General features: G+C 40.3%; 1 protein-coding gene across 1 annotated transcript; it reads left to right on the forward strand.

Annotated features, from left to right (window-relative positions):
* The first annotated feature begins 1878 nt into the window (after window positions 1-1878).
* On the forward strand, window positions 1879-23617 carry TNMD (tenomodulin). The gene is made up of 7 exons (XM_019955686.2): window positions 1879-2136; window positions 2308-2439; window positions 12534-12674; window positions 12886-12987; window positions 20808-20961; window positions 22578-22747; window positions 23240-23617. The coding sequence occupies exons 1-7, from the start codon at window positions 2089-2091 to the stop codon at window positions 23447-23449; spliced, it is 957 nt and encodes a 318-aa protein (XP_019811245.1). The 5' UTR covers window positions 1879-2088; the 3' UTR covers window positions 23450-23617.

Here is a 23617-nt window from a genome sequence, read left to right on the forward strand (position 1 = left end):
TTTTGCCATACATCAACATGAATCCGCCATGGGTGTACATGTGTTCCCCATCTGAACCCCCCTCCCACCTCCCTCCCCATACCATCCCTCTGGGTCATCCCAGTGCACCAGCCCCAAGCTTCCTGTATCCTGCATCAAAACTGGACTGGCGATTCGTTTCACATATGATATTATACATGTTTCAATGCCATTCTCCCAAATCATCCCACCCTCTCCCTCTCCCACAGAGTCCAAAAGACTGTTCTATACATCTGTGTCTCTTTTGCTGTCTCACATACAGGGTTATTGTTACCATCTTTCTAAATTCCATATATATGCGTTAGTATACTGTATTGGTGTTTTCCTTTCTGGCTTACTTCACTCTGTATAATAGGCTCCAGTTTCATCCACCTCATTATTACTGATTCAAATGTATTCTTTTTAATGGCTGAGTAGTACTCCATTGTGTATATGTACCACAGCTTTCTTATCCATTTATCTGCTGATGGACATCTAGGTTGCTTCCACGTCCTGGCTATTAGAAACAGTGCTGCGATGAACATTGGGGTACACACGTCTCTTTCGATTCTGGTTTCCTCTGTGTGTATGCCCAGCAGTGGGATTGCTGGGTCATAAGGCAGTTCTATTTCCAGTTTTTAAAGGAATCTCCATACTGTTCTCCATAGTGGCTATACTAGTTTACATTCCCACCAACAGTGTAAGAGGGTTCCCTTTTCTCCACACCATCTCCAGCATTCATTGCTTGTAGACTTTTGGATCGCAACCATTCTGACTGGCTCGAAGACCAGAAACGATAAAACTCCTAGAGGAGAACATAGGCAAAACACTCTCCGACATAAATCACAGCAGGATCCTCTATAACCCACCTCCCAGAATATTGGAAATAAAAGCAAAATAAACAAATGGGACCTAATTAAAATTAAAAGCTTCTGCACAACAAAAGAAACTATAAGCAAGGTGAAAAGACAGCCTTCAGAATGGGAGAAAATAAAAGCAAATGAAGCAACTGACAAACAACTAATCTCAAAAATATGCAAGCAACTCCTGCAGCTCAATTCCAGAAAAATAAACGACCCAATCAAAAAATGGGCCAAAGAACTAAATAGACATTCCTCCAAAGAAGACATACAGATGGCCAACAAACACATGAAAAGATGCTCAACATCACTCATTATCAGAGAAATGAAAGAAGATTTTGATGTGGGACATGTTGCATTTTGAGATTCTTGAGATCCATCGAGGTAGAGATAGTCAAATGACTTTGAAATTCAAAAGACAGATTGGAGTTGTAAGTATAGATTTAGAAATCATTGGTATGTAAGTTATATTTTAAACTGTAGAAGTGGATGAGATCATCTAAGAAGGGTATATATAGTGAGAGGATCATCAGTGATAGAATCATAAGGAATATCAACATTAAGGAACAGACTAAGGAAGACAGTGTAGGAAAAGAAAATAATCAGAGAGACAGAATGAAAAGAGAGAGAAAACTTGTAATTAACCATTTAAATCTTGTTTTTAATTATAATTTGTTGACTACATATTGATCTTAGTCCTCAAAGAGCTTTAATATAGAGAAGAAGGCACTATCTTATTCATTTCTGAATCTCCTATACTAAGCACAGTGCTTGACATTTAATATCCTTGCAGTAAATATTTGTTAGATCAAATGGAATTGAAATTAGGTCTCCATTCCTTTCTTTGTTTTGTTTGCTTATTTCTGGAGTATGCAGCATGCATTGCCACTGATATTTTAAGTTCATAGTGAAAAATCATTTCAAAGTGTCCTAGGCTTGGTCCCCTTCCAAACCAACCCCCAGGACAATAGTTTTCATTATAACCTTCTGTCTTTGCCATTCTGGATGGAATTCTGTGCACAGAAGTTATATACATATATGGGTATATCGATGCAACAAATCGCAGCACAGGAGCCCCCTGGGCTCCCTCAGGCTCTGGTATGACATATTTGAGCCATATAAATTCAGCTTCTCCTCTGGCATCTGTTAGTCGACTCACTTGCAACTCCACCTCAGCAGTGGTCTCTCAGTCCTCTCAAAGCAGGGAAAGAGTGCTGTGTGCCGAGAGATCATGGCAAAGAATCCTCCAGAGAACTGTGAGGACTGTCACATTCTAAATGTAAGTTGATTCATATTTTTTCCCCTTTTGAGCAAAAGCATGGCTTTACAGAGATATCGTATTGCTATGTGAACATTAAAAAGTGAAATTAAAAGTGACTTTGAATAACGGCTTGCATTTTTAAGGGCTATTGTTTATTTTTTGTTGTTGTTCTCTTTGTATTTTGCTTAGGCAGAAGCTTTTAAATCCAAGAAGATATGTAAATTACTTAAGATTTGTGGATTGGTATTTGGTATCCTCGCCTTAACTCTTATTGTCCTGTTTTGGGGGAGTAAGCACTTCTGGCCTGAGACACCCAAAAAAGTAAGTAAATGAACACTATTATCCAAAGATTCTGTTTTGAGTTTATTGAATTTAATTAGTGGTTGACATGTATATTACTCTGAAAATGAAAATCACTGTTTGTTTTACATTTATTTTTTGGTGACGTGAAAAACTGAACCAAGATTTCGGTTCACTCTTTTTCTGCCTAATTATTTTGGCAATGGAGAACAAAGTTTTCTCTGTATTTCAGTTAGTAATGATAAGATGTAGAATTATCCATTCTTTTTTAATGCTTGGTTTTAAGGAGTTAAAGTTCCTCCTAGAAGAAAAATTCTTACTGTAAGAAAAAATAGTTTTCATCTTTCTTTCAATTATCTGGGCAGAAACTGATGGAAAAGTAATTATGCTACCACATAAGAAGAAACCACCAGAAATGGCAGCAAAAGATTTTCAGGGATTACGTTTCTGACTTAATGCATCTCCTGTGAGGACAGGCAGCAAGCTCCTTTTCAGAAGGAGTAATTCTCGTACCTGAATTCACATTTATTTGTGACTCAAAAAAAAAAAAAAAAAAAAAAACTAGAGCTTTTCAGCTTCTCACTACAGGTTAGTGTTATGTTAGGGTTTAGCCACAGTTGTTGCTGTCCCAGTGAGATAGTAATGCCACAAGGTAGAAAAGTGACACCAAGTCATTAATCACAGATGTCTCAGAATGCTTCTGATATTAGGGTTATTTAGTGAAGCTTAGCAGGCCACTGTAGTTGATATTAGTGTACCTTAGTGTTATTGTCACCCCTGGGCTCATACACAATGAGCAAGTTTAGCTGTGACTCAAAGGAAATCATAGCCCCTTCATGCCAACAATTTCCATTTGAAAGAGAATTAATAAATTTACAAGCTGTAAAGTGTGAAGATGATTTTCTGGTTTTATCACATTTTTTTTCAGGGTGTAGGATGTTGCTGTTGTTACCACTGTTATTAATTATTTGCTAGCAGACATAGGAAGGGAAAGGCACACATCTAGGAGGCAGGATGAAATAATGGGGAAGGGAAGAAGAAAATAATGGGTTGTTATGAACCATTAGGGGGCTTCCCCAGTGACTAAGTGATAAAGAATCCACCTGCAATGCAGGAGAAACAGAAGGTGCAGGTTTGATCTCTGGGTCAGGAAGATTCCCTGGAGGAGGGCATAGCAATCCACTCCAGTATTCTTGTCTGAAAAATCCCATGGACAGAGGAGCCTGACAGACTACAGTCCGTGGGGTCACAGAGTTGGACACAACTGAAGTGACTGAGCATGAACCATTAGGAGCCAAAGGAGTGATAGGAGCAAAGAGAAAATAATATGGATTAATAAGGAAGGACACTGGGGGTATAGAAAATAGAAAGTCAACTGGAAAGTGAAAAGTGAAAGTGAAAGTCGTTCAGTCGTGTCCGACTCTTTGCGATCCCACTGACTATACATTCCATGGAATTCTCCAGGCCAGAATGCTGGAATGTGTAGCCTTTCCCTTCTCCAAGGGATCTTCCCAACCCAGGGATTGAACCCAGGTCTCCCACATTACAGGCGGATTCTTTACCAGCTGAGCCAGAAGTCAACTGGACAAATGTCTAAAAAAAAAAAAAAAAAAAACAGAGAAGTAAGACATAACACCCTTTGGATTCTTCACCTCTGCTGCCATACTGACTTTCATTTAGTCCCAGGGGCTACCTTATCAAGTTTAAACAGGAGAAAGAATAGTGAACTTTCTTTGCTTGTTTTTTTTTATACCTTGCTCCAGAAAGGATTTTTTGCATCATCCATTGCATATAGTTAGCCCTTTCTCTTATCATTCTCACTGTTCTCTGCTTCTCAACTACTTTCTGTTCACATGTTTTTCTAGAGAAGCCATCTAACGTTGAGGCTAGCAAAGTTGGCAAAGTAATTAAGATCAGGAAAGAAATAGTAAATAAATAAGAGTGCCAAGATACATTCTGATCCAATTTTGCTATTACATAACTCATTCCCAAGGTGACACGCTGCCCCACAAATTGAATCTTGGGTCCTCTTGACAATTACAGATGGGACAGAGAAGAATTGGTCTTCCCCAGTGGCTCAGAGGTAAAGAATCTGGCTGCAATTGCAGAGATGCAGGAGATACAGTTTCAGTCCCTGGGTAGAGAAGATCCCCTGGAGGAGGGCATGGCAACCCACTCCAGCATTCTTGCCTAAAGTATCCCATGGGCAGAGGAGCCTTGTGGGCTACAGCCTAGGGTCTCAAAGAGTTGGACACGACTAAAGTGATTGAGCATGAGCACAAGAGGAGAATAAACTGTTTGTCCTTCATGACCATAATGTACTTAACTGGGTGTAGTCAGTCACTAGCCCTTTCAGCCACCAATATGTATGTGCCTAAATATGGGGCTCTATGACTTTTCTGGTTTTATTGTAGCCATTGTAATTGCAAATCTTATTCTGAAAAATTTTGTATTTTCCTAAAATTGCAGTGCTATTTGTCTCAGTGTAATTATAAATGACTGTGTGGGGACCTCGCTTTTATCTAACAAGGTGTCAAGCTCACTAACAGAGCCCATGGTCACCTCTGCTTTTGTATTATATCATCTTTGCTTCTCACTCCAGTTTGCTTTTTAATGCAATCCTGTAATTTCCTCAAACCAAATGTCAAATCTTGTCACTGTGGGCAAAGAAGAGGTGGGGTATGTTAGTAAATAAAGTTTATCAAGAACCAAATCTTTCAAGAAGTAATCCATTTGAGTATGTAACTTTTTAGCAAAGGAATTCTCAGAAATGAACGCAAAGCAATCTGGTAAAAGATAATACATAGGTGTCTCCTGAGGTAACTTTTTTCTACTGTGAACAAAAGTTGTTTGTTCTTCATTCCAATGGGGAGTTGTGATTTATTGCCTTTGATATTGAAGTCCAGGCCTTGCCCCAGAAGACCAGGTTAGGTCCACTGCAAACCAAGGACCCAGTTGGAGATGTGGATGCTCCACTAAGTCCACTACCTTCAATTCCCAGACAAAGAGCCCCAGGGAGCATCTAGGTTTCCGATGGCTAGGGCTGCTAATAAGGCTGCCTCAGAGAGGACTTAATAAATGCTGGGAACTGAAGAGAAGTCAGACTAGTCTTGGAAGAAGATTTGCAGAGGAAAATGATCCAGGCATCTTGCACAAATTAAAGAGGCTCCCCTTAAGAGTATGGTCTGGCAAGAATCATCAGTTAGCAGATGAAAACCCAGGATCTTCTGGACTTTCCTTTACAAGACTGTGGGACCTATGGAGACTGTGGGGACCTTGGTGGAGAGAACTGGTGATGCTGTTATGCTCATGGATGACAGTGATGTGTTTGGCATCCCAGGACTCCCTCCAAGTTTTTAATGTTTGCTCCTCTAGCCTCCAACCACACCTCATTTTTATTTTGCTTTTTGACATTTGCTTATAATAAAGTGTTTATTTAACATTCCACATCTGGTGTTGACATTTCCATGCCAGTAAGTTCTCCCCTCCTCCTCCCATTACCTCCCACCTTGATGTGGACAAAAGATCCAGATTTTTGATCTGAAATGGGAAGTAAGCTATGATGGACTCCTTCTCTCCACACACCTCAGGCATGAGCACATGCACACAGAAAAGAGAGAGGAAGGGATGAAAATAAAGTGAAACAAGGAAGACTAACTTTGAGAGAACTGCTTCACTCCCTTACAGGCTACAGATCCCCAACCCACAGCCACGTATAGAAGCCACTCGAGCTGAATGAAAGCCAGTCCATTGAGTTCTATATTCAGCTTTCTTAAACCGAGCAGAGGGTACCTATTCAGTCCCAGAGGTTTCAAGAGGGCATCACAAGGCTCCACTTCCATGCAGTGACTGCCCAGTCATCTTTGAAGCAGATTCCCTAGAGATACATTCTTGCTTAAGGCTCCCTGTATCACACATAGAACTTGAAACAAGGAGAAATCAACTCTCCAGCTAATTTATTCAATATGGAGAAAACAAGGCAGAAAAATCCCAGCTTTTAAACCAACAGTTGATAGATATAGCACAGACCTTGTAGCCTATCCTCCCTCCAATCCTTTGTAGAATGAGGCAGAAGAATAATTAATTAAATAAATGAAAGGCTGCCCTTCCTGCCATATATAGGAACTGCCTGGTGATTTTAGGGCTATTTGGAAAGCCTAAGTCCTAAGACCCACATGGCAATCCGCAGATTCCTGGAGATGTCCCCTCAGCTCCTGCATATAAACAGGATGAAATGAGAATGGTTAGGATAGGTGGGCATCTGTCTGCCCTCCCCCTCACATCAACTGCAGATGACAATTCAAAGAGTTTCACTCAGGACTGCAAACACAACAGCATTCTAGCCTGAAAATCCTTTGCTCAGAAAAAGCACTTTCCTGATAAGTCAGGATCTGGCTTTTTTGAGGCTATTTCTCTAATACTAATATTGGCCAGGGCCAACTTTATTCATTCCCCTTGTAGGCACACAGGGGATACAACTTTCTTCCCTGAGTTCCCCGGGTTTTCCAGTTTGGTGGGTGAAATGTGGGTCTGGAGAAGCATTTCATCCTCTCAAGTGAAAGATGGAGCTGGAATCTATTTAGCAGGGGAACTGAACTTTACCAGATGGTGCCATGTCAGCATTTTAAAATTTTATTTTCCTCCCAAACCATGCAAAAGTGAAGTCCACCGTTGTCTAGAAACTCTCTTGAGTCAGCTCTTACTCTGTGTTGTTGAGGGTCCGCATCAATCACATAGGTTAGGACTCTGGCTCCTAGGAACACATTTGTATTCAGTCTCCTTATTCTCCTAAGGCAGCATTGCTGGCAAATCACATGGTACCAGCCAGAAAAACCCTAGGTCTTCAAAGGGAGCTGTCCTTTAGTGGCTAAGAGAGGGGCTGTGGCTACTGTAAGGAAGTAGCTCAGGAATCAACAGGTAGTAGTAGTTCAACAGTTCAACTTGACCTCTGTCTATCAAATCTGAAAAGAATTCATTTTGCCAAACTACTGTATATAAAATAGATTAACAACACGAACCTACTGTATGCATAGGGATATATTCTATATCTTGTATATATATATATTCTATATCTTGTAATAATCTATGATGGAAAAGAATCTGAAAAGCTGAATCACTTTCCTGCACACCTGAAACTAACACAACATTGTTAGTCGTAGCTACCAGTCTATCAGCCGGTGGCTCAGTCGTTGTGTTCGACTCTTTGTGACCCCATGGACTGTAGCCCACCAGACTCCTCTGTCCATGGAATTTTTCAGGCAAAAATAATGGAGCAGGTTTCCATTTCCTACCCTAGAGGATAAAATCAACTATACTTCAATTTAGAAAGACAATTAATTTTGTCAACTATTCAACATTGCATATGGCAAGGGGTGAGAGATAAAGATGGGACCCAAGCCTCCAGAGACATCTGGTGACTTGTCCAAAGTCACACAGCTTGTAAGTGGCAGAGCTGAGGCTAGGACTAGAAACTGGTCTAGAGATTTTTTCCACTATTCTTCATCTGCATTTAAGAATAAGGAGTGGTAAGGGTAGTGGGTAGGAAAAACTTCCAAGTCAGCTTGAATCTCTAGATGAAAGAAATGTGGGTTTTGTTTTTTTTTTTCTTTTTGAAAAAGAGGAATGTCTGTGCTGCCTAGTCAATTTTTTTTCCAGGGGTGAGAACTGGTGATTGAAGATACAGAAGTCCAACTTTGCATAAGAAACAATGTGTCTGCTCTGTGTTAGTTAAGGAAATACCCAGAGGCCCTTTAATTCCCACAAGCTAGTTCGGTAATAATACGGCACAATACATTCCCTTCCCTTCCTTCCAGCCTAACATCTGCTAGCCAGCTATTCTGAGCATGTATTTCACCTTTGGAGGGTGTACCTCATAAACAGACAGTAAAGAAGGACGGTGGAGAGAAGAACAGCTAGATTAATCACAGGCTTCAAAAAACAAACCTAAGCCAAATGTGCTCAAATACTTTTTCAGGACAAGCTAAAGCTACTTGCCCCCAAACAGATCTATCACACTGAGGTCTCAGGCAGCTTCACTCTTTATAAAAAGCTTTTTTTTTTCTTATCTCAGAGATTGTCACAAATGGAGGCCTGAAAGCACAGCAAACTGTGAAAGAGGGATGTTAGGGCTCATTTGCTGCCTGAGTGGAGGATTTAACTGCACTGAGGAAAGAATTCCTGGGCAAGGAAGAGAAATGAGTCTGTGTTTTCTCCATGTTTTATCAGTGCACTCCTCTTATATCTCTCACTCCTTGGACTTCACCACATATATATCTCACTTTACTTCTGAGTCATATCTCATCCCATTGGTTTACCTGTCCCACTCCAGTGTTCTGGTCCTTGGTATTTGAGATCAGCCTTACCTGTGGATGGAGCTGGAGCCCATTTGAGTGGTGCAGGAAAGATGCCCTTAAAATATCTCTTATTCTTGTTGCCATTGTGTTTAAAATCCACCAGTAGTAATTCTTTCCTTTGAGTTAAGTATCAAACTCAATTTTTTAAACAAATGCCCATCACTAATATCTTCGTGTGAAATCATTTGCCAGATAGATTTCTTTGATATAAAGTATCAGAAAAATCACGAAATTCCTAGATGTCTAGACAGGAGACAGAGGAATAGAGGGAGATGGGAAGAGGAGGAAGGCATAGAAAGGCGCAAAAGGAACAGGATATAAAAAGTACAGAAAAGGGAAACTAGAAGCACCAAAGATTAACTTGCCCTAATTTGCCAGTTTGGCAGAAGTGTTCTTATCATACTCTGACCCTGCTCTGTCCTTCCTGGAATAAAGCTGACTTAGAGGCAGTCTGAAATGAGGTATGAGGAGCCCACTCACACTTCTCTCAGACAAGTCATCCTGTCTCTGCTTTAGTTTACACCCAGAGTGGACAAAATCATTTATTCCTTCATCTCCAGAAAGACCCTTCTTAGCCCCTTAGCCAGTGAGCTTAGTAGAAAGAAAAGTACTTCTAAAGCCAGAGGCATGAGCTCAGTCTTCATATGGGCCAGTTAAGCAATGTGCTCCATGGGGACTCGGACAAGACAGCATGTCTGGATTTGCTCAAACTCATCCCTAAGCAGTCCAAAGTGGGCCACCAGCATCATCTTCTAGACAAAGTTTGTTCCAAAAGGACACCTTTGATAATGGAATTCCATCTGAGTGAATATATAGCCCCCACCTCCCACCCAGAATTCACATACAAATGAAGTCATTCTGATCCCACTATCATTATTAACAAAAAGGCAACATGCTGGTTAATAATTACAATCAGAATGGATGCCTCCTCCCCCAACAACAACAACAAAACTCTTTGAAAGAATGCTGAAAATAATCAGGATCTGCTGAGCGTGGCAGTTTCCAATAGTTTTCATCTAGCAAGGTGTCCAAGTGAAGTGCATTGCCAACAGTGCAGGAAAATTCATTCCACAGAAGTACACTGAAATCCTAAATGTCACCAGTATGGTTCCATAGTCTTCTCCCAATGATTGAAAATACAGCCTGTATTTTCTCTTTTGCCCAGGTAGGCAGCGTTCCAACAGCCCCTAGTCTCTAACCTCATTTTTCCGTGCAATAATCCATCAGTTGTGCTACTGATGAAACAAACACCCCACCCCACCCCCAGTGACTGGTGGTGTCGACATTTGTCTCAGCAATGGATAGTATTTCTAAAGAAATTCCACCCTGTTGAGAGATCTGACAAGGCTGAATCTGCATTAGATGCCTCTCTCCTCTACTTAGGTCAGGCCCACTGAGAGCTCAATTTGTTGCCATAAGGTAGAAGTTTCTCAGGCTGGCCGCAGAGCTGCAACTCAGAACAAATTTATAACTAGAAGCAAATAACAAGTCTAAGGGAATTTGCTACCTGTCACAAACCAAGTCAGACTCACTGTGTTAACTCTGCAGTTGCTGGAAAGTTCTAAATAGTGTTTTCCTTCCCCTTTTAAAATGTTGTCTCTTAAAAGACCTTGCCAATGCTCAAATTTCTTTAGGAAGCCAAGAATTTGCCATTGGTGATAAAAATGTATTCAACAATTATTTCAGCTCTGACCATGTCTAAGTTACTGTAGGGCAGCAAAGAGGTCAATATCATTGTCTCTTGCTTTCCTATTCAGTAACTAAATCAACTTTTCACACTTGAGGTAACAGTGCTTCTACAAGCCCTTCCAACATGTTTTTCTACTTGAGGTGGGGAAAATTTGACCAGGTTAATCTAACATTCAGTCACAGACACTGGCAGACATTAAAAAACAACCCAACCCAGTGCAAGCTCTAAAAGACTGCCACTGGGAACAGAATCATTAGAAAGCAACGTTGGCTCTGTGGATGACTTGCTTTTTCAGGCTTTCAGTTTACCAAATGCTTTTCATAAAGAAAAATGAATATGAAGAAACGTGATAGCAAAAGGCCTCCTAACAACAGGGATAAGATAGACTTCCATATGACACCATCAGGGCTGCCCTGGTTTGTGATAGCAAATTCCTTCGGGTTTTTCTTATGCTTCTAGCTGTAAACACATCTGGCTTCCCTGGTGGCTCAGCAGTAAAGAATCGGCCTGCAGTGCAGGAGACCCAGGTTTGATCCCAGGGTTGGAAAGATCCCCTGGAAAAGGAAACGGCAACCTACTCCAGGATTCGTGCTTAGAGGATTCCATGGACAGAGGAGCCTGGCGGGCTACAGTCCACAGGTTCTCACAGAGTCAGACACGACATAGAAACTAAACAACAACAACGTAACACGTCCTCAATTATAAGCAATGGGCTTGTTAATAGACTGGGATATTCTATGGGCCTTAGAAAGAGGACGGTCTCTTTTAGAGGTTAGCAGAGAGTCTGGGGTTTTGTTTCAACCATTCAGGAGTAACCTGATATTTAGCTTTACCAAGGTGCTCTTCTTGGAAGATACCATATTACATAGTGCATATTACAATTCATGGTTATTAAATTCTATATGCAGGAGAACCTGAAGACTTAAAGTCAGCTGAATCTAGTTTGGAAAAGAGAATTCAGTAATAAACTGAATAGATTTTGTTAGCCCATAACAGAGAAGGTTAGGGGAAGGCAGTAAATGTTTCCTGGAGTTTAAAGGGCAAAAGGAAGCAGTTGAGGTCAGGGTAAGACTTTTACTTAATATTCGCCAAAGACAATGGTCTTCAGTGCTTAAAAAGGACATAACCAAGACTGGTAAGGCAATATTAAATCTCTTGGTAGATAAGGAGATAAAGAGCAATACCTAAGCATTCTAAATCTGTTCAAATCTCTTTCTCAGCCCTACTGAATTTCACAGGAAGAAAGTGGGTGACCTTTGAGTACTTAGAAAGGGAAGTGGCAGTTTAAAGAAGCAGTAGAGGTCTTTGGCGGTTCCTTTTCTTACCATAAGGGAAAAACACCTTATAGACTGCTTTGCAAAATATCATTTGCTATTTAGTCAAGGGTGCCAAGAAAAACTGTTGGAATTCTTAGTAATTAGTTCAACAACTTGGCTTGAATACAAAATACTAACTCTGAAGGGATCCCCGTATCAGCTCTAGTGCCAAAAAACACCTCACTTTAATCTCAAGTCTCAGAGAATTCCCAACAGCAAGCTGCTGAGACAGCACCTCTCTACAAAGGCTCTGGAAAAAGAATGTGCCCCAGATATTACCCAATTAAAGTGTCTTATGAACGAACATGCTTCCCTAGTGGCTCAGTGGTAAGGAATCTGACTGCAATGCAGGAGACCATCCCTGGATGGGGAAGATCCCCTGGAGGAGGAAATGGCCACCCACTCCAGTATTCTTGCCTGGAGAATCCCATTGACAGAGGAGACTGGCAGGCTAGAGTCCATGGGATCGCAAGAGTCAGACACAACTTAGCTACTAAACCACCATCACCATGAACAGACATCTGTGTGTGTGTGCTAAGTTGCTTCAGTTGTGTCCGATTCCTTGTGACCCTGTGGACTGCAGCCTGCCAGCTTCCTCTATCCATGGGATTCTCCAGGCAAGAATTCTGGAGTGAGTAGCCATTCACTCCTCCAGGGGATCTTCCTGACCCAGGGATCAAACCCAAGTTTCTTACATCTACCTGCATTGGTGGTCATACTGAGTATCTTACAGCTTGTTTTCCTTTGTTCTCCCAGACATATGACATGGAGCACACTTTCTACAGCAATGGAGAGAAGAAGAAGATTTACATGGAAATTGATCCCATTACCAAAACTGAAATATTCAGAAGTGGAAATGGCACTGATGAAACATTGGAAGTACATGACTTTAAAAATGTAAGTTGGATGTTTTCTCCCTAAGGCTTCCCACTTAAAATATTAGAACACTTGAGTCAAGTTAAAAATAACCTGTAGCCTCCATTTAATTTATAAGAGAAAGCTTTCCTTTTGAATTCAAATTTTGCCAGCCTGGGGCCCTAACAAATCATGACACTCATTAATTGTGGCTACTTCAGAAAGTTTTCTTATTTTTTTGTCTGTTTTATAGGGATACACTGGCATTTACTTTGTAGGTCTTCAAAAATGCTTCATCAAAACTCAGATTAAAGTGATTCCTGAATTTTCTGAACCAGAGGAAGAAATAGATGAGGTATGTAAGAATGACAGTAGTAGTAAAAGCCATAATTTGTTGGGGACTAATTATGTGTCAGACTTTGTACTAAATGCTTTACTCTTATTTGATTCTCACAATGATCCTATAGACAGGTACTATTATTGTCCCCATTTTCAGATGTGAACCAAAAAGTAACTTGCCCAGTGTTACACAGTTAGAGAAGAGCAGATTGGGATCTTGAACTCAGACCTTTCAAAAACTAAAGTTGATGCTTTTAGGTCCAACACTGTACTTTTCTTTTTTTTTTAGTTTTAGTTTTTTTTTTAACTTTTTATTTTATGTTGTAGTACAGTTGATTAACAGTGTTGTGTAGTTTCAGGTGTACAACAAAGTGATTCAGTTATATATATACATATAACTATTCTTTTTAAATTATTTTCGCAATTAGGTTGTTACAGAATATTGAGCAGAGTTCCTTGTGCTATAGAGTAAGTCCTTGTTGGTTTTCCGTTTTAAATATAGCAGTGTGTACATGGCAATCCCAAAGTCCCTAACTGTTCCGTGCCCCCTGGTAAACATAAATTCATTCTCTAAGTCTGAATCTGTTTCTATTTTGAAAATAAGTTTATTTGTATCATTTTTTTAGATTCCTCATATAAGTGATGCCATGATATTTCTCTTTCTCTGTCTGATTTACTTCACTAAGTAAATGCTCTAGGTCCATCCATGTTGCTGCAAATGGCATTATTTCATTTTTAATGACTGAATAATATTCCACTGTATATATGTACCACATCTTCTCCATCCATTCATCTGTTGATGGACATTTAGGTCGCTTCCATGTCTTGGCTATTGTAAATAGTGCTGCTATGAACATAAGGGTGTATACTCTTATATATCTTATAACAACTTTTATATATATATATATATATATATATATATATATATAGCTGATTCACTTTGCTGTACACCTGAAACTAACACAACATTGTAAATCAACTATACTTCAATAAAAATTAAAAATTAACTTAAGGATAGCAGCCATTAACATGGCTTATGTGCATTTGCTTCCAAACCAAAGATTTCTGGTAAGAGTGGTGAGCTAGAAGAACAAAATCAATCCTGCCAAAACAAAAGCCCCAGGGCCACTCGGGATCCTTGCTGCTTTTGTCACACTTTGACATTCACCTATTCTAAAGATTTTAATTCAACACTACTATATACAAAATAGATACCAACAAGGACATACTGTATAGCACATAGAACTCTTCTGAGTATTATATGGCAGCCTGAATGGGAAGGAAGTTTTGGGGAGAACGGATACATGTATATATGTGGCTGAGTCCCTGCGCTGTTCACCTAAAACTATTACAGCATTGTCAATCAACTATACCCCAATGCAAATTATAAAAGTTTAAAATAAGAAATAAAGATTTTAGTTCAACACTACCATATATAAAATAGACAACCAACTGCATAGCACAGAGAACTATACTCAATATCTTGTGATAACTTAAATATATAGCTGAATCACTTTACTGTACACCTGAAAGTAACACAACATTGTAAATCATCTATATTGCTATTGCTTGTGCACTCAGTCATGTCCAACTCTCTGTGACCACATGGACTGTAGCCCTGCCAGGCTCTTCTGTCCATGGGATTTCCCAGGCAAAAATACTGGAGAGGGTTGCCATTGCCTTCTCCAGAGGATCTTCCTGACCCAGGGACTGAACCCACATCTCTTGTGTCTCCTGCATTGGCAGGTGGGTTCTTTATGATTAAGCCACAAGGGAAGCCCAAAATCAACTATACTTCAATAAAAAAATTAAAATTAAGGGACTTCCCTGGTGGCTTGGATGGTAAAGAATCTACCTGCAATGTGGGAATCCCAGGTTGGATCCCTGGGTTGGGAAGATCCCCTGGAGTAGGAAATGGCAACCCACTCCAGTATGCTTGCCTGGAGAACTCCATGGACTGAGGAGCCTGGCAGGCTACAGTCCATGGAGTTGCAAAGAGAGGGACACAACTGAGCAACTAACACTGGTGGCCTAGTGGCTAAGACTCCACACTTCCAATTCAAGGGGCCTGAGTTCCATCCTTGGTCAGGCAGCTAGATCCCACATGCCACTACTAAGACCCAGCACATCCAGGTAAATAAAAATTTTTAAAAATTAAAAAAATATTTCAGTTCATTCATCTTACCATTTTATGCTGGGCTGCTAATGGAATAATCTATCCTTAATATCACTAAGAAAAGAAAAAGCAAAGAAGGTTAGAAGTACAGTGTAATACAAATTCTCTGAAAGCACACCCCTAGGTCAGGGTAAGATAACCTAGTGCATCAGGGCAACAGCTTAGTGGCCCTTGTAGGCCTAGTGGGAGATGGAGGATTATTGCTTAAAATACAGCCATCAATAAAGCCCAGGAGACTCTTCATTTTTCCATGATATTCTGACAATAATTATGGTATGTTGCTGTCAGTGGAGGAAGGAGGGGAACCTTAGCTAAGGATGTATTGTGACTATAGCCAGAAGAAACAAATGGGTTGGGTTGGTTTTCTTAGTGCTTAACTGGCAAATCTAAAATGAAATTATCCCAATAGCACAGAGACCACTCTATGTACTATAAATACCTCTTTCTTTTTCTTCTCTCTTTCCTAGGTTCTTTTACATTTTTCTCTTGCCCAACTCTCTCCATCTTAATTCTCATCTACCCATTTACCTTTTTCTTTTACTTTTATTTATTATTTGCAGGGATGAGGTGGTGTGGGGATCATTTTTACTTTCCATTTTCCAAGTCTCATGGCTGTCGCTGGTTCCCACAGAACCAGTAACTTCCAGAGAAGTTACAGACTCTTACAGAAGTTACAGAAGTTCCTAGAATTTCCAAGAAAAGGATTTCCCCCAAAGACGATGCTCTGCTCCCAAGGTCTATGGCAAGTGAAAAGTTTGGGAGTCTTTTTTTTTTTTTTTTTAAATAAGCCTATTTTGGATGCTTCCCTAGTGGCTTAGACGGTAAAGAATCTGCCTGCAATGCAAGACACCCAGGTTCAATCCCTGGATCGGGAGGATCCCCCAGAGAAGGGGATGGCAACCCACTCCAGTATTCTTGCCTGGAAAATCCCATGGACAGAGGATCCTGGCGTGCCCCAATTCATGAGGTTACAAAAGTCGGACATGACTGAGTTAATAACACACACTCAATTTGGATGCATCCGAGGAACAGAGCAACTTCTAGGATATTAGAGACTACTATAGGAGGCAAGAATAAGATGAAAGGAGAATGAATAAGATTAAAAGCTATTATATCCAGTATCACATACTGCTTTTTACAGAAAATAATGTAAGACTTTGAGTTGGGCCAGCCAACAATGACATTCCAAACTGACATGACAAGATTTCTTTTCTGAAAAAGTTAAAGGCAGGGACTTCCCTGGTAGTCCAGTGGTTAAGACTCTGCACTTCCACTGAAAGGGGCATGGGTTCAATCCCTAGTCAGGGAACCAAGTTTCCACATGTGGTGCTGCCCCCCAGAAAGATCAGATCAGATCAGTCGCTCACTCGTGTCCAACTCTTTGCGACCCCATGAGTCACAGCACGCCAGGCCTCCATCTCCATCACCAGCTCCCAGAGTTCACTCAGACTCACATCCATCGAGTCAGTGATGCCATCCAGCCATCTCATCCTCTGTCATCCCCTTCTCCTCTTGCCCCCAATCCCTCCCAACATCAGAGTCTTTTCCAATGAGGCAATTCTTCGCATGAGGTGGCCAAAGTACTGGAGTTTCAGCTTTAGCATCATTCCTTCCAAAGAAATCCCAGGGCTGATCTCCTTCAGAATGGACTGGCTGGATCTCCTTGCAGTCCAAGGGACTCTCAAGGGTCTTCTCCAACACCACAGTTCAAAAGCATCAATTCTTCGGCACTCAGCCTTCTTCACACTCCAACTCTCACATCCGTACATGACCACAGGAAAAACCATAGCCTTGACTAGACGAACCTTTGTTGTCAAAGTAATGTCTCTGCTTTTCAATATGCTATCTAGGTTGTTCATAATTTTCCTTCCAAGGAGTTAAGCGTCTTTTAATTTCATGGCTGCAGTCACCATCTGCAGTGATTTGGGAGCCCCCTCAAATAAAGTCTGACACTGTTTCCTCTGTTTCCCCATCTATTTCCCATGAAATGATGAGACCAGATGCCATGATCTTCGTTTTCTGAATGTTGAGCTTTAAGTCAACTTTTTCACTCTCCACTTTCACTTTCATCAAGAGGCGTTTTAGTCCCTCTTCACTTTCTGCCATAAGGGTGGTGTCATCTGCATATCTGAGGTTACTGATATTTCTCCCAGCAATCTTGATTCCAGCTTGTGTTTCTTCCAGTCCAGCGTTTCTCATGATGTACCCTGCATATAAGTTAAATAAACAGGGTGACAATATACAGCCTTGACGAACTCCTTTTCCTATTTGGAACCAGTCTGTTGTTCCATGTCCAGTTCTAACTGTTGCTTCCTAACCTGCATACATATTTCTCAAGAGGCAGGCCAGGTGGTCTGGTATTCCCATCTCTTTCAGAATTTTTCACAGTTTATTGTTTTCCACACAGTCAAAGGCTTTGGCATAGTCAATAAAGCAGAAATAGATGTTTTTCTGGAACTCTCTTGCTTTTTCGATGATCCAGCGGATGTTGGCAATTTGATCTCTGGTTCCTCTGCATTTTCTAAAACCAGCTTGAACATCAGGAAGTTCACAGTTCACATATTGCTGAAGCCTTACTTGGAGAATTTTGAGCATTACTTTACTAGTGTGTGAGATGAGTGCAATTGTGCAGTAGTTTGAGCATTCTTTGGCATTGCCTTTCTTTGGGACTGGAATGAAAACTGACCTTTTCCAGTCCTGTGGCCACTGTTGAGTTTTCCAAATTTGTTGGCATATTGAGTGCAGCACTTTCACAGCATCATCTTTCAGGATTTGAAATAGCTCAACTGGAATTCCATCACCTCCACTAGCTTTGTTCGTAGTGATGCTTTCTAAGGCCCACTTGACTTCACATTCCAGGATGTCTGGCTCTAGGTCAGTGATCACACCATCGTGTTTATCTGGGTCGTGAAGATCTTTTTTGTACAGTTCTTCTGTGTATTCTTGCCATCTCTTCTTAATATCTTCTGCTTCTGTTAGGTCCATACCATTTCTGTCCTTTATCGAGCCCATCTTGGCATGAAATGTTCCTTTGGTATCTCTGATTTTCTTGAAGAGATCTCTAGTCTTTCCCATTCTTTTGTTTTCCTCTATTTCTTTGCATTGATTGCTGAAGAAGGCTTTCTTATCTCTTCTTGCTATTCTTTGGAACTCTGCATTCAGATGTTTATATCTTTCCTTTTCTCCTTTGCTTTTCGCTTCTCTTCTTTTCACAGCTATTTGTAAGGCCTCCCCAGACAGCCATTTTGCTTTTTTGCATTTCTTTTCCATGGAGATGGTCTTGATCCCTATCTCCTGTACAATGTCACGAACCTCATTCCATAGTTCATCAGGCACTCTATCTATCAGATCTAGGCCCTTAAATCTATTTCTCACTTCCACTGTATAATCGTAAGGGATTTGATTTAGGTCATACCTGAATGGTTTAGTGGTTGTCCCTACTTTCCTCCATTTCAGTCTGAATTTGGCAATAAGGAGTTCATGGTCTGAACCACAATCAGCTCCTGGTCTTGTTTTTGCTGACTGTATAGAGCTTCTCCATCTTTGGCTGCAAAGAATATAATCAATCTGATTTCGGTGTTGACCATCTGGTGATGTCCATGTATAGAGTCTTCTCTTGTGTTGTTGGAAGAGGGTGTTTGTGATGACCCATGCATTTTCTTGGCAAAATTATATTAGTCTCTGCCCTGCTTCATTCCGTATTCCAAGGCCAAATTTGCCTCTTACTCCAGGTGTTTCTTGACTTCCTACTTTTGCATTCCAGTCCCCTATAATGAAAAGGACATCTTTTTTAGGTGTTAGTTCTTAAAGGTCTTGTAGGTCTTCATAGAACTGTTCAACTTCAGCTTCTTCAGCGTTACTGGTTGGGGCATAGACTTGGATTACTGTGATATTGAATGGTTTGCCTTGGAAACAAACAGAGATCATTCTGTCGTTTTTGAGATTGCAAGGCCCACAGTGTCTCATTTTGGCCATAATTTATTTTTCAGTTAATTTTGCCAGATTGTCTAAATAACATTAAGTATTCATCTCATGATAGTGAAATTGCTTTATCTTCAAGAAAATCCTATTTGTTTGTACTTAGGCTACAGATTTTTTTATGAGACAAAGTTGTGATCCTGAATGACAAAAACTTTTTATTCTGTACTTCCCTCACCATTGCATCCATAGTTTGCACATGTTAAACATGCAGAACAGTTATATAAATAGCCCTGATTTTTCTAACAAAGCTAGTCAGTGTACCAACCTCATTCTATACAGTCCTTTTCAGTGCATACCAAGGTCTTTACAGACTCCTGAACAAAGGAGCTAAGATGAAGAATTTTAAATGACTAGGAGAAAAATTACACATAGCCATATTTCAAAGAATAAAAACAGTGAAACCATAAAACTAGAGGGAAACAAAAGAGAAAAGGAAAAACCTAATTAAGAGTACTGGGTAAATTGTCAAAGCCCAGGAGATTAAGAGATAAGTATACCGGACTTCCCTGGTGGTGCAGTGGCTAAGACTGCATACTCCCAATGCAGGGGCATAGAGTTCGATCCCTGGTCAGGGAACTAGATCCCACATGTTTCAACTAACAGTTTTCATGCCTCAAAGAGGATCAAAGATCTCGTGTGACATAACTAAGACCTGATGCAGCCAAACAAGTAAATTTAAATATATATATATGTTTAAAAAGAGCTAGGTATACACGACAACTACTTCCAACATTATAAACAGAAAAGTAGGTAGTGCTCTTGACAATAAAAAAGAAAGATTGCCTAAATAAAAACCATTCTGTCAGACAAACTCCAAGCATCTAGAATGAAAGGAGTAAAACCAGTAGTCAGGGCATTGTAGTCACAAGTTAGAGACTTGACTTCAAAACAAACAAATAAAAAATAAAGACATCTTTGGTACTACAACTATACCATTAACAGGCAATCTTGAAAGCCAAAATATTAGGTCCTGGTGCTACTTAACTGATTTCACCAATTTGGATTATAGGAGTGTTTTTCAGCTTGTGATCAAATTAAACTTGCAATCCTAGTCATAAGCCTAAAATAAGGCAGGCACTCACAACACCAAGGGGTTCCCCCATGGGTCAACAGGTACAGAATCTGCCTGCAGTGCAAGCAACACAGGACATGCAGGTTCAGTCCCTGGATCAGGAAGATTCCCTGGAGGAAGGCATGACAACCCACTCCAGAATTCCTGCCTGAAGAATTCCATGACAGAGGAGCCTGGTGGGGTACAGTCCATGTGGTCATAAAGAGTTAGACATGACCCAAGTGACTGAGCATGCACACACAACATCCATTTAAAAGAAAACAAACATAAGTCACTCAAGGTTCCAGAAGGCCAAATTAAAACATACTTGGCCCAGTGAGAGACCTAGAAAATGACAGAGAGCCTTCCTGACTTTAAGAGAAATTAAGCAGAGAAGGCTGCTGTTTCAGTGAGCAGACTTACAGTTAGAGGGGAGAAGGAGGAACCAGTTGCTAACTCTCCCAAAGGCACCTACTGTATGCATGGCACAGAGCTACTTCACAGGAAGCTCTGGGACTATAATTATTATTCAGACTTGAAATATGGTGTTTTCCAGTATCCCATAATTTCTCACTCACTTTATTAATTTCTCTGCCTATCCCTACCCTGAACAACTTTCTTCTCTCAGAATGAAGAAATTACCACAACTTTCTTTGAACAGTCAGTGATTTGGGTCCCAGCAGAAAAACCTATTGAAAACCGAGACTTTCTTAAAAATTCCAAAATTCTGGAGATTTGTGATAATGTGACCATGTATTGGATCAATCCCACTCTAATAGCAGGTATGGCTTCACCCTCCTCCTCTTTCTCCTCCTCCTCTTCATCCTCTGCTTTCCAAAATCAGTAACGGGTTAATGTTACCAGCATTCAGAGACTACATTTCTAGGAAAACAAATGATAAGCTTGTATCTTCTTAGATGAAACTGTATATGCTGACAGCCAGTGAGGAGGAGATTTTTCACAGCCAAGTTATAAATCAGATAAATTAATGCTGACAGGCTATTAAATATCCCATCAAAGGTAACGCCACCCCAATGTTTGCAGTGATAGCAAAAAGCTAATCTGTCTCTCTTTGTACATCTATATTCATTGCAGTCGAGCTACCAAACTATGGCTCAAACCACTATGTGCCCAACCCAAGAACAGAGGAGAGAAGAGCCAAAATAATGCCCTATTGTCTCAAGAAGGATTTTCTATGTCAAATGGTGGCATTCTCCTCAGAAGAAAGGATGGTCACTGCAATACCAATTTCTTTGTGACTATTTTAGGAATCAGTATAAAAGCAATTGGATGCTAAAGGTAGAGTTAAAGACTCCAGATCTCAACTTCCAGTCAGCCCACAGAGAGGGCAAATGTCCTTGGACATCTTATTCTGCCTAACTAGCATAAAATTTGGCCTCCCTCATTCTGGACAGCATAGATCACTATATTGCCCAAGAGAGAAGGATCTAATCAATGCGGGCATCTATTGGTACTCTTTGACCTTAAAAAAAAAGCAATTGTGGTTTCCTGGATTGGACACTACAACTTCTGCTTCAACATCCTTCTCTTAAATGACATTAGTGGAGATAATGATGAAATTTGAGTAAAGTTTGTAGTTTAGTTAATTTTATTGTACCTATAAAGGGCTTCCCTGGTGGCTCAGTGGTAAAGAATCTGCCTGCCAATGCCTGCAATACAAGAGACATGGGTTCAATCCCTGGGTCAGGAAGATCCCCTGGAGAAGGGCATGGCAACCCACCCCAGTATTTTTGCTTGGGAAATCCCATGGACAGAGGAGCCTGGTGGGCTAAAGTCCATGGGATCACGAAGAGTCAAACATGACTTAGTGACTAAACAACAACAACCTATTGTACCAATACTAATTTCTTAGTTTTGCTCATTGTACTGTGGTTATATAAAATGTTAACCTTAGGGGAAATTGGGTGAAAAGATATACAGATACTCTGTACCGCCTTAGCAACTCTTCTATAAATCTAAGATAATTTCTAAATACAAAGTTTAATAAAAAAGCATTTAACACAGAAAAGAGAAGGGATGAGGAAGGAGGACAGAGGACACTATATCAAATCAGGCAACCAAAAATATTTACTGAGCACCGACCATGAGTAAAATCATTGTGGGAGACACCAAAGTATCCTGCCCTCAATTTTTAATTTAACATGCTAATAAAGCAAAACAGTAAGTGTCTGATGCCAAATGAGCAAAGGTGTCTGTGTACATAGGAATGGTCAGATCTCTTTTGGAAGACCTTAAAATGTCAGCTACAGAACCCTGGAAAAGTGGTTCATGCATACCTAAATGAGGACAGTGAGAAGACACAATGAAAATCTCTATCCCCCAATGCTAGTCCCCCAAGCAAAGTGGTTGCATCACAACTTTGTGTGTATTACCTTAGTTTCAGAGTTACAGGACTTTGAGGAGGATGGTGAAGACCTTCACTTTCCTACCAGTGAAAAAAAAGGCATTGAACAAAACGAGCAGTGGGTGGTCCCTCAAGTGAAGGTGGAGAAGACCCGTCACGCCAGACAAGCAGCAAGTGAGGAAGAACTCCCAATCAATGACTATGTGAGTTCTGTGCACATTATTCTTGTTTAGAGGAAAAAGACAAAGAGCCTTCACAAATCTCACTATTTTTCAGATCAAAGTCACTGAAAGGAGACTGGTCATTGTTTTAACAACAACAAAAAAAGTATTTAAGAAACTTGGAATACCTAAAAGGCTCATTCAAAATCAATCTTGTCAATATTTCACAATAAATGATAATGGAAAGGAATATGAAAAAGAATATATATAAATATATGTATAATTGAATCACTTTGCTGTACAGAAAAAAATTAACACAACATTGTAAGTCAACTCTATTTCAATAAAACTAAGTTTTTAAAAAAAATTTTAAATTAAGAAAACTAAAATCAATCTTGATCTAGTCCATTGATATATCTCCAAGATCAGGCTCAGGAACTTAATTACTCACCAGGCCCCAACTTCTATAGTTTCATATTCCTCCCCTGCTTGGCAGACCTCTTCCCCTCCAACACTGGTTTCTTCTTCTTTCAGACTGAAAATGGAATAGAATTCGACTCCATGTTGGATGAGAGAGGTTACTGTTGTATTTACTGCCGTCGAGGCAACCGCTACTGTCGCCGCGTCTGTGAACCTTTACTAGGTTACTACCCGTATCCATATTGCTACCAAGGAGGGCGGGTTATCTGTCGTGTCATCATGCCTTGCAACTGGTGGGTGGCCCGCATGCTAGGGAGGGTTTAATAGCAAGTCTGAGCTCGAGTGCTTAAACTTCTGGCACCCAACATATAACAAATGCATGCTATTCAATGAATTTCTGCCTATGAGGCATTTGGCTCCTGGTAGCCAATACTCCGGAATTGCTTGTAGGTAATTCTTCTCTTCATGTTCTAATAAATTTCTACATCATCA

The sequence above is a fragment of the Bos indicus genome, chromosome X, assembly GCF_029378745.1.
Source record: "Bos indicus isolate NIAB-ARS_2022 breed Sahiwal x Tharparkar chromosome X, NIAB-ARS_B.indTharparkar_mat_pri_1.0, whole genome shotgun sequence".
Classification (NCBI taxonomy): domain Eukaryota; kingdom Metazoa; phylum Chordata; class Mammalia; order Artiodactyla; family Bovidae; genus Bos; species Bos indicus.

Excerpts from the sequence above, each read along its gene's own strand:
- TNMD (XM_019955686.2), top strand. The coding sequence starts at position 2,089 with ATGGCAAAGAATCCTCCAGAGAACTGTGAGGACTGTCACATTCTAAAT. Across the intron at positions 2,137-2,307 it reads AGGACTGTCACATTCTAAAT|GCAGAAGCTTTTAAATCCAA; the intron begins GTAAGTTGATTC and ends TATTTTGCTTAG. Across the intron at positions 2,440-12,533 it reads GGCCTGAGACACCCAAAAAA|ACATATGACATGGAGCACAC; the intron begins GTAAGTAAATGA and ends TTGTTCTCCCAG.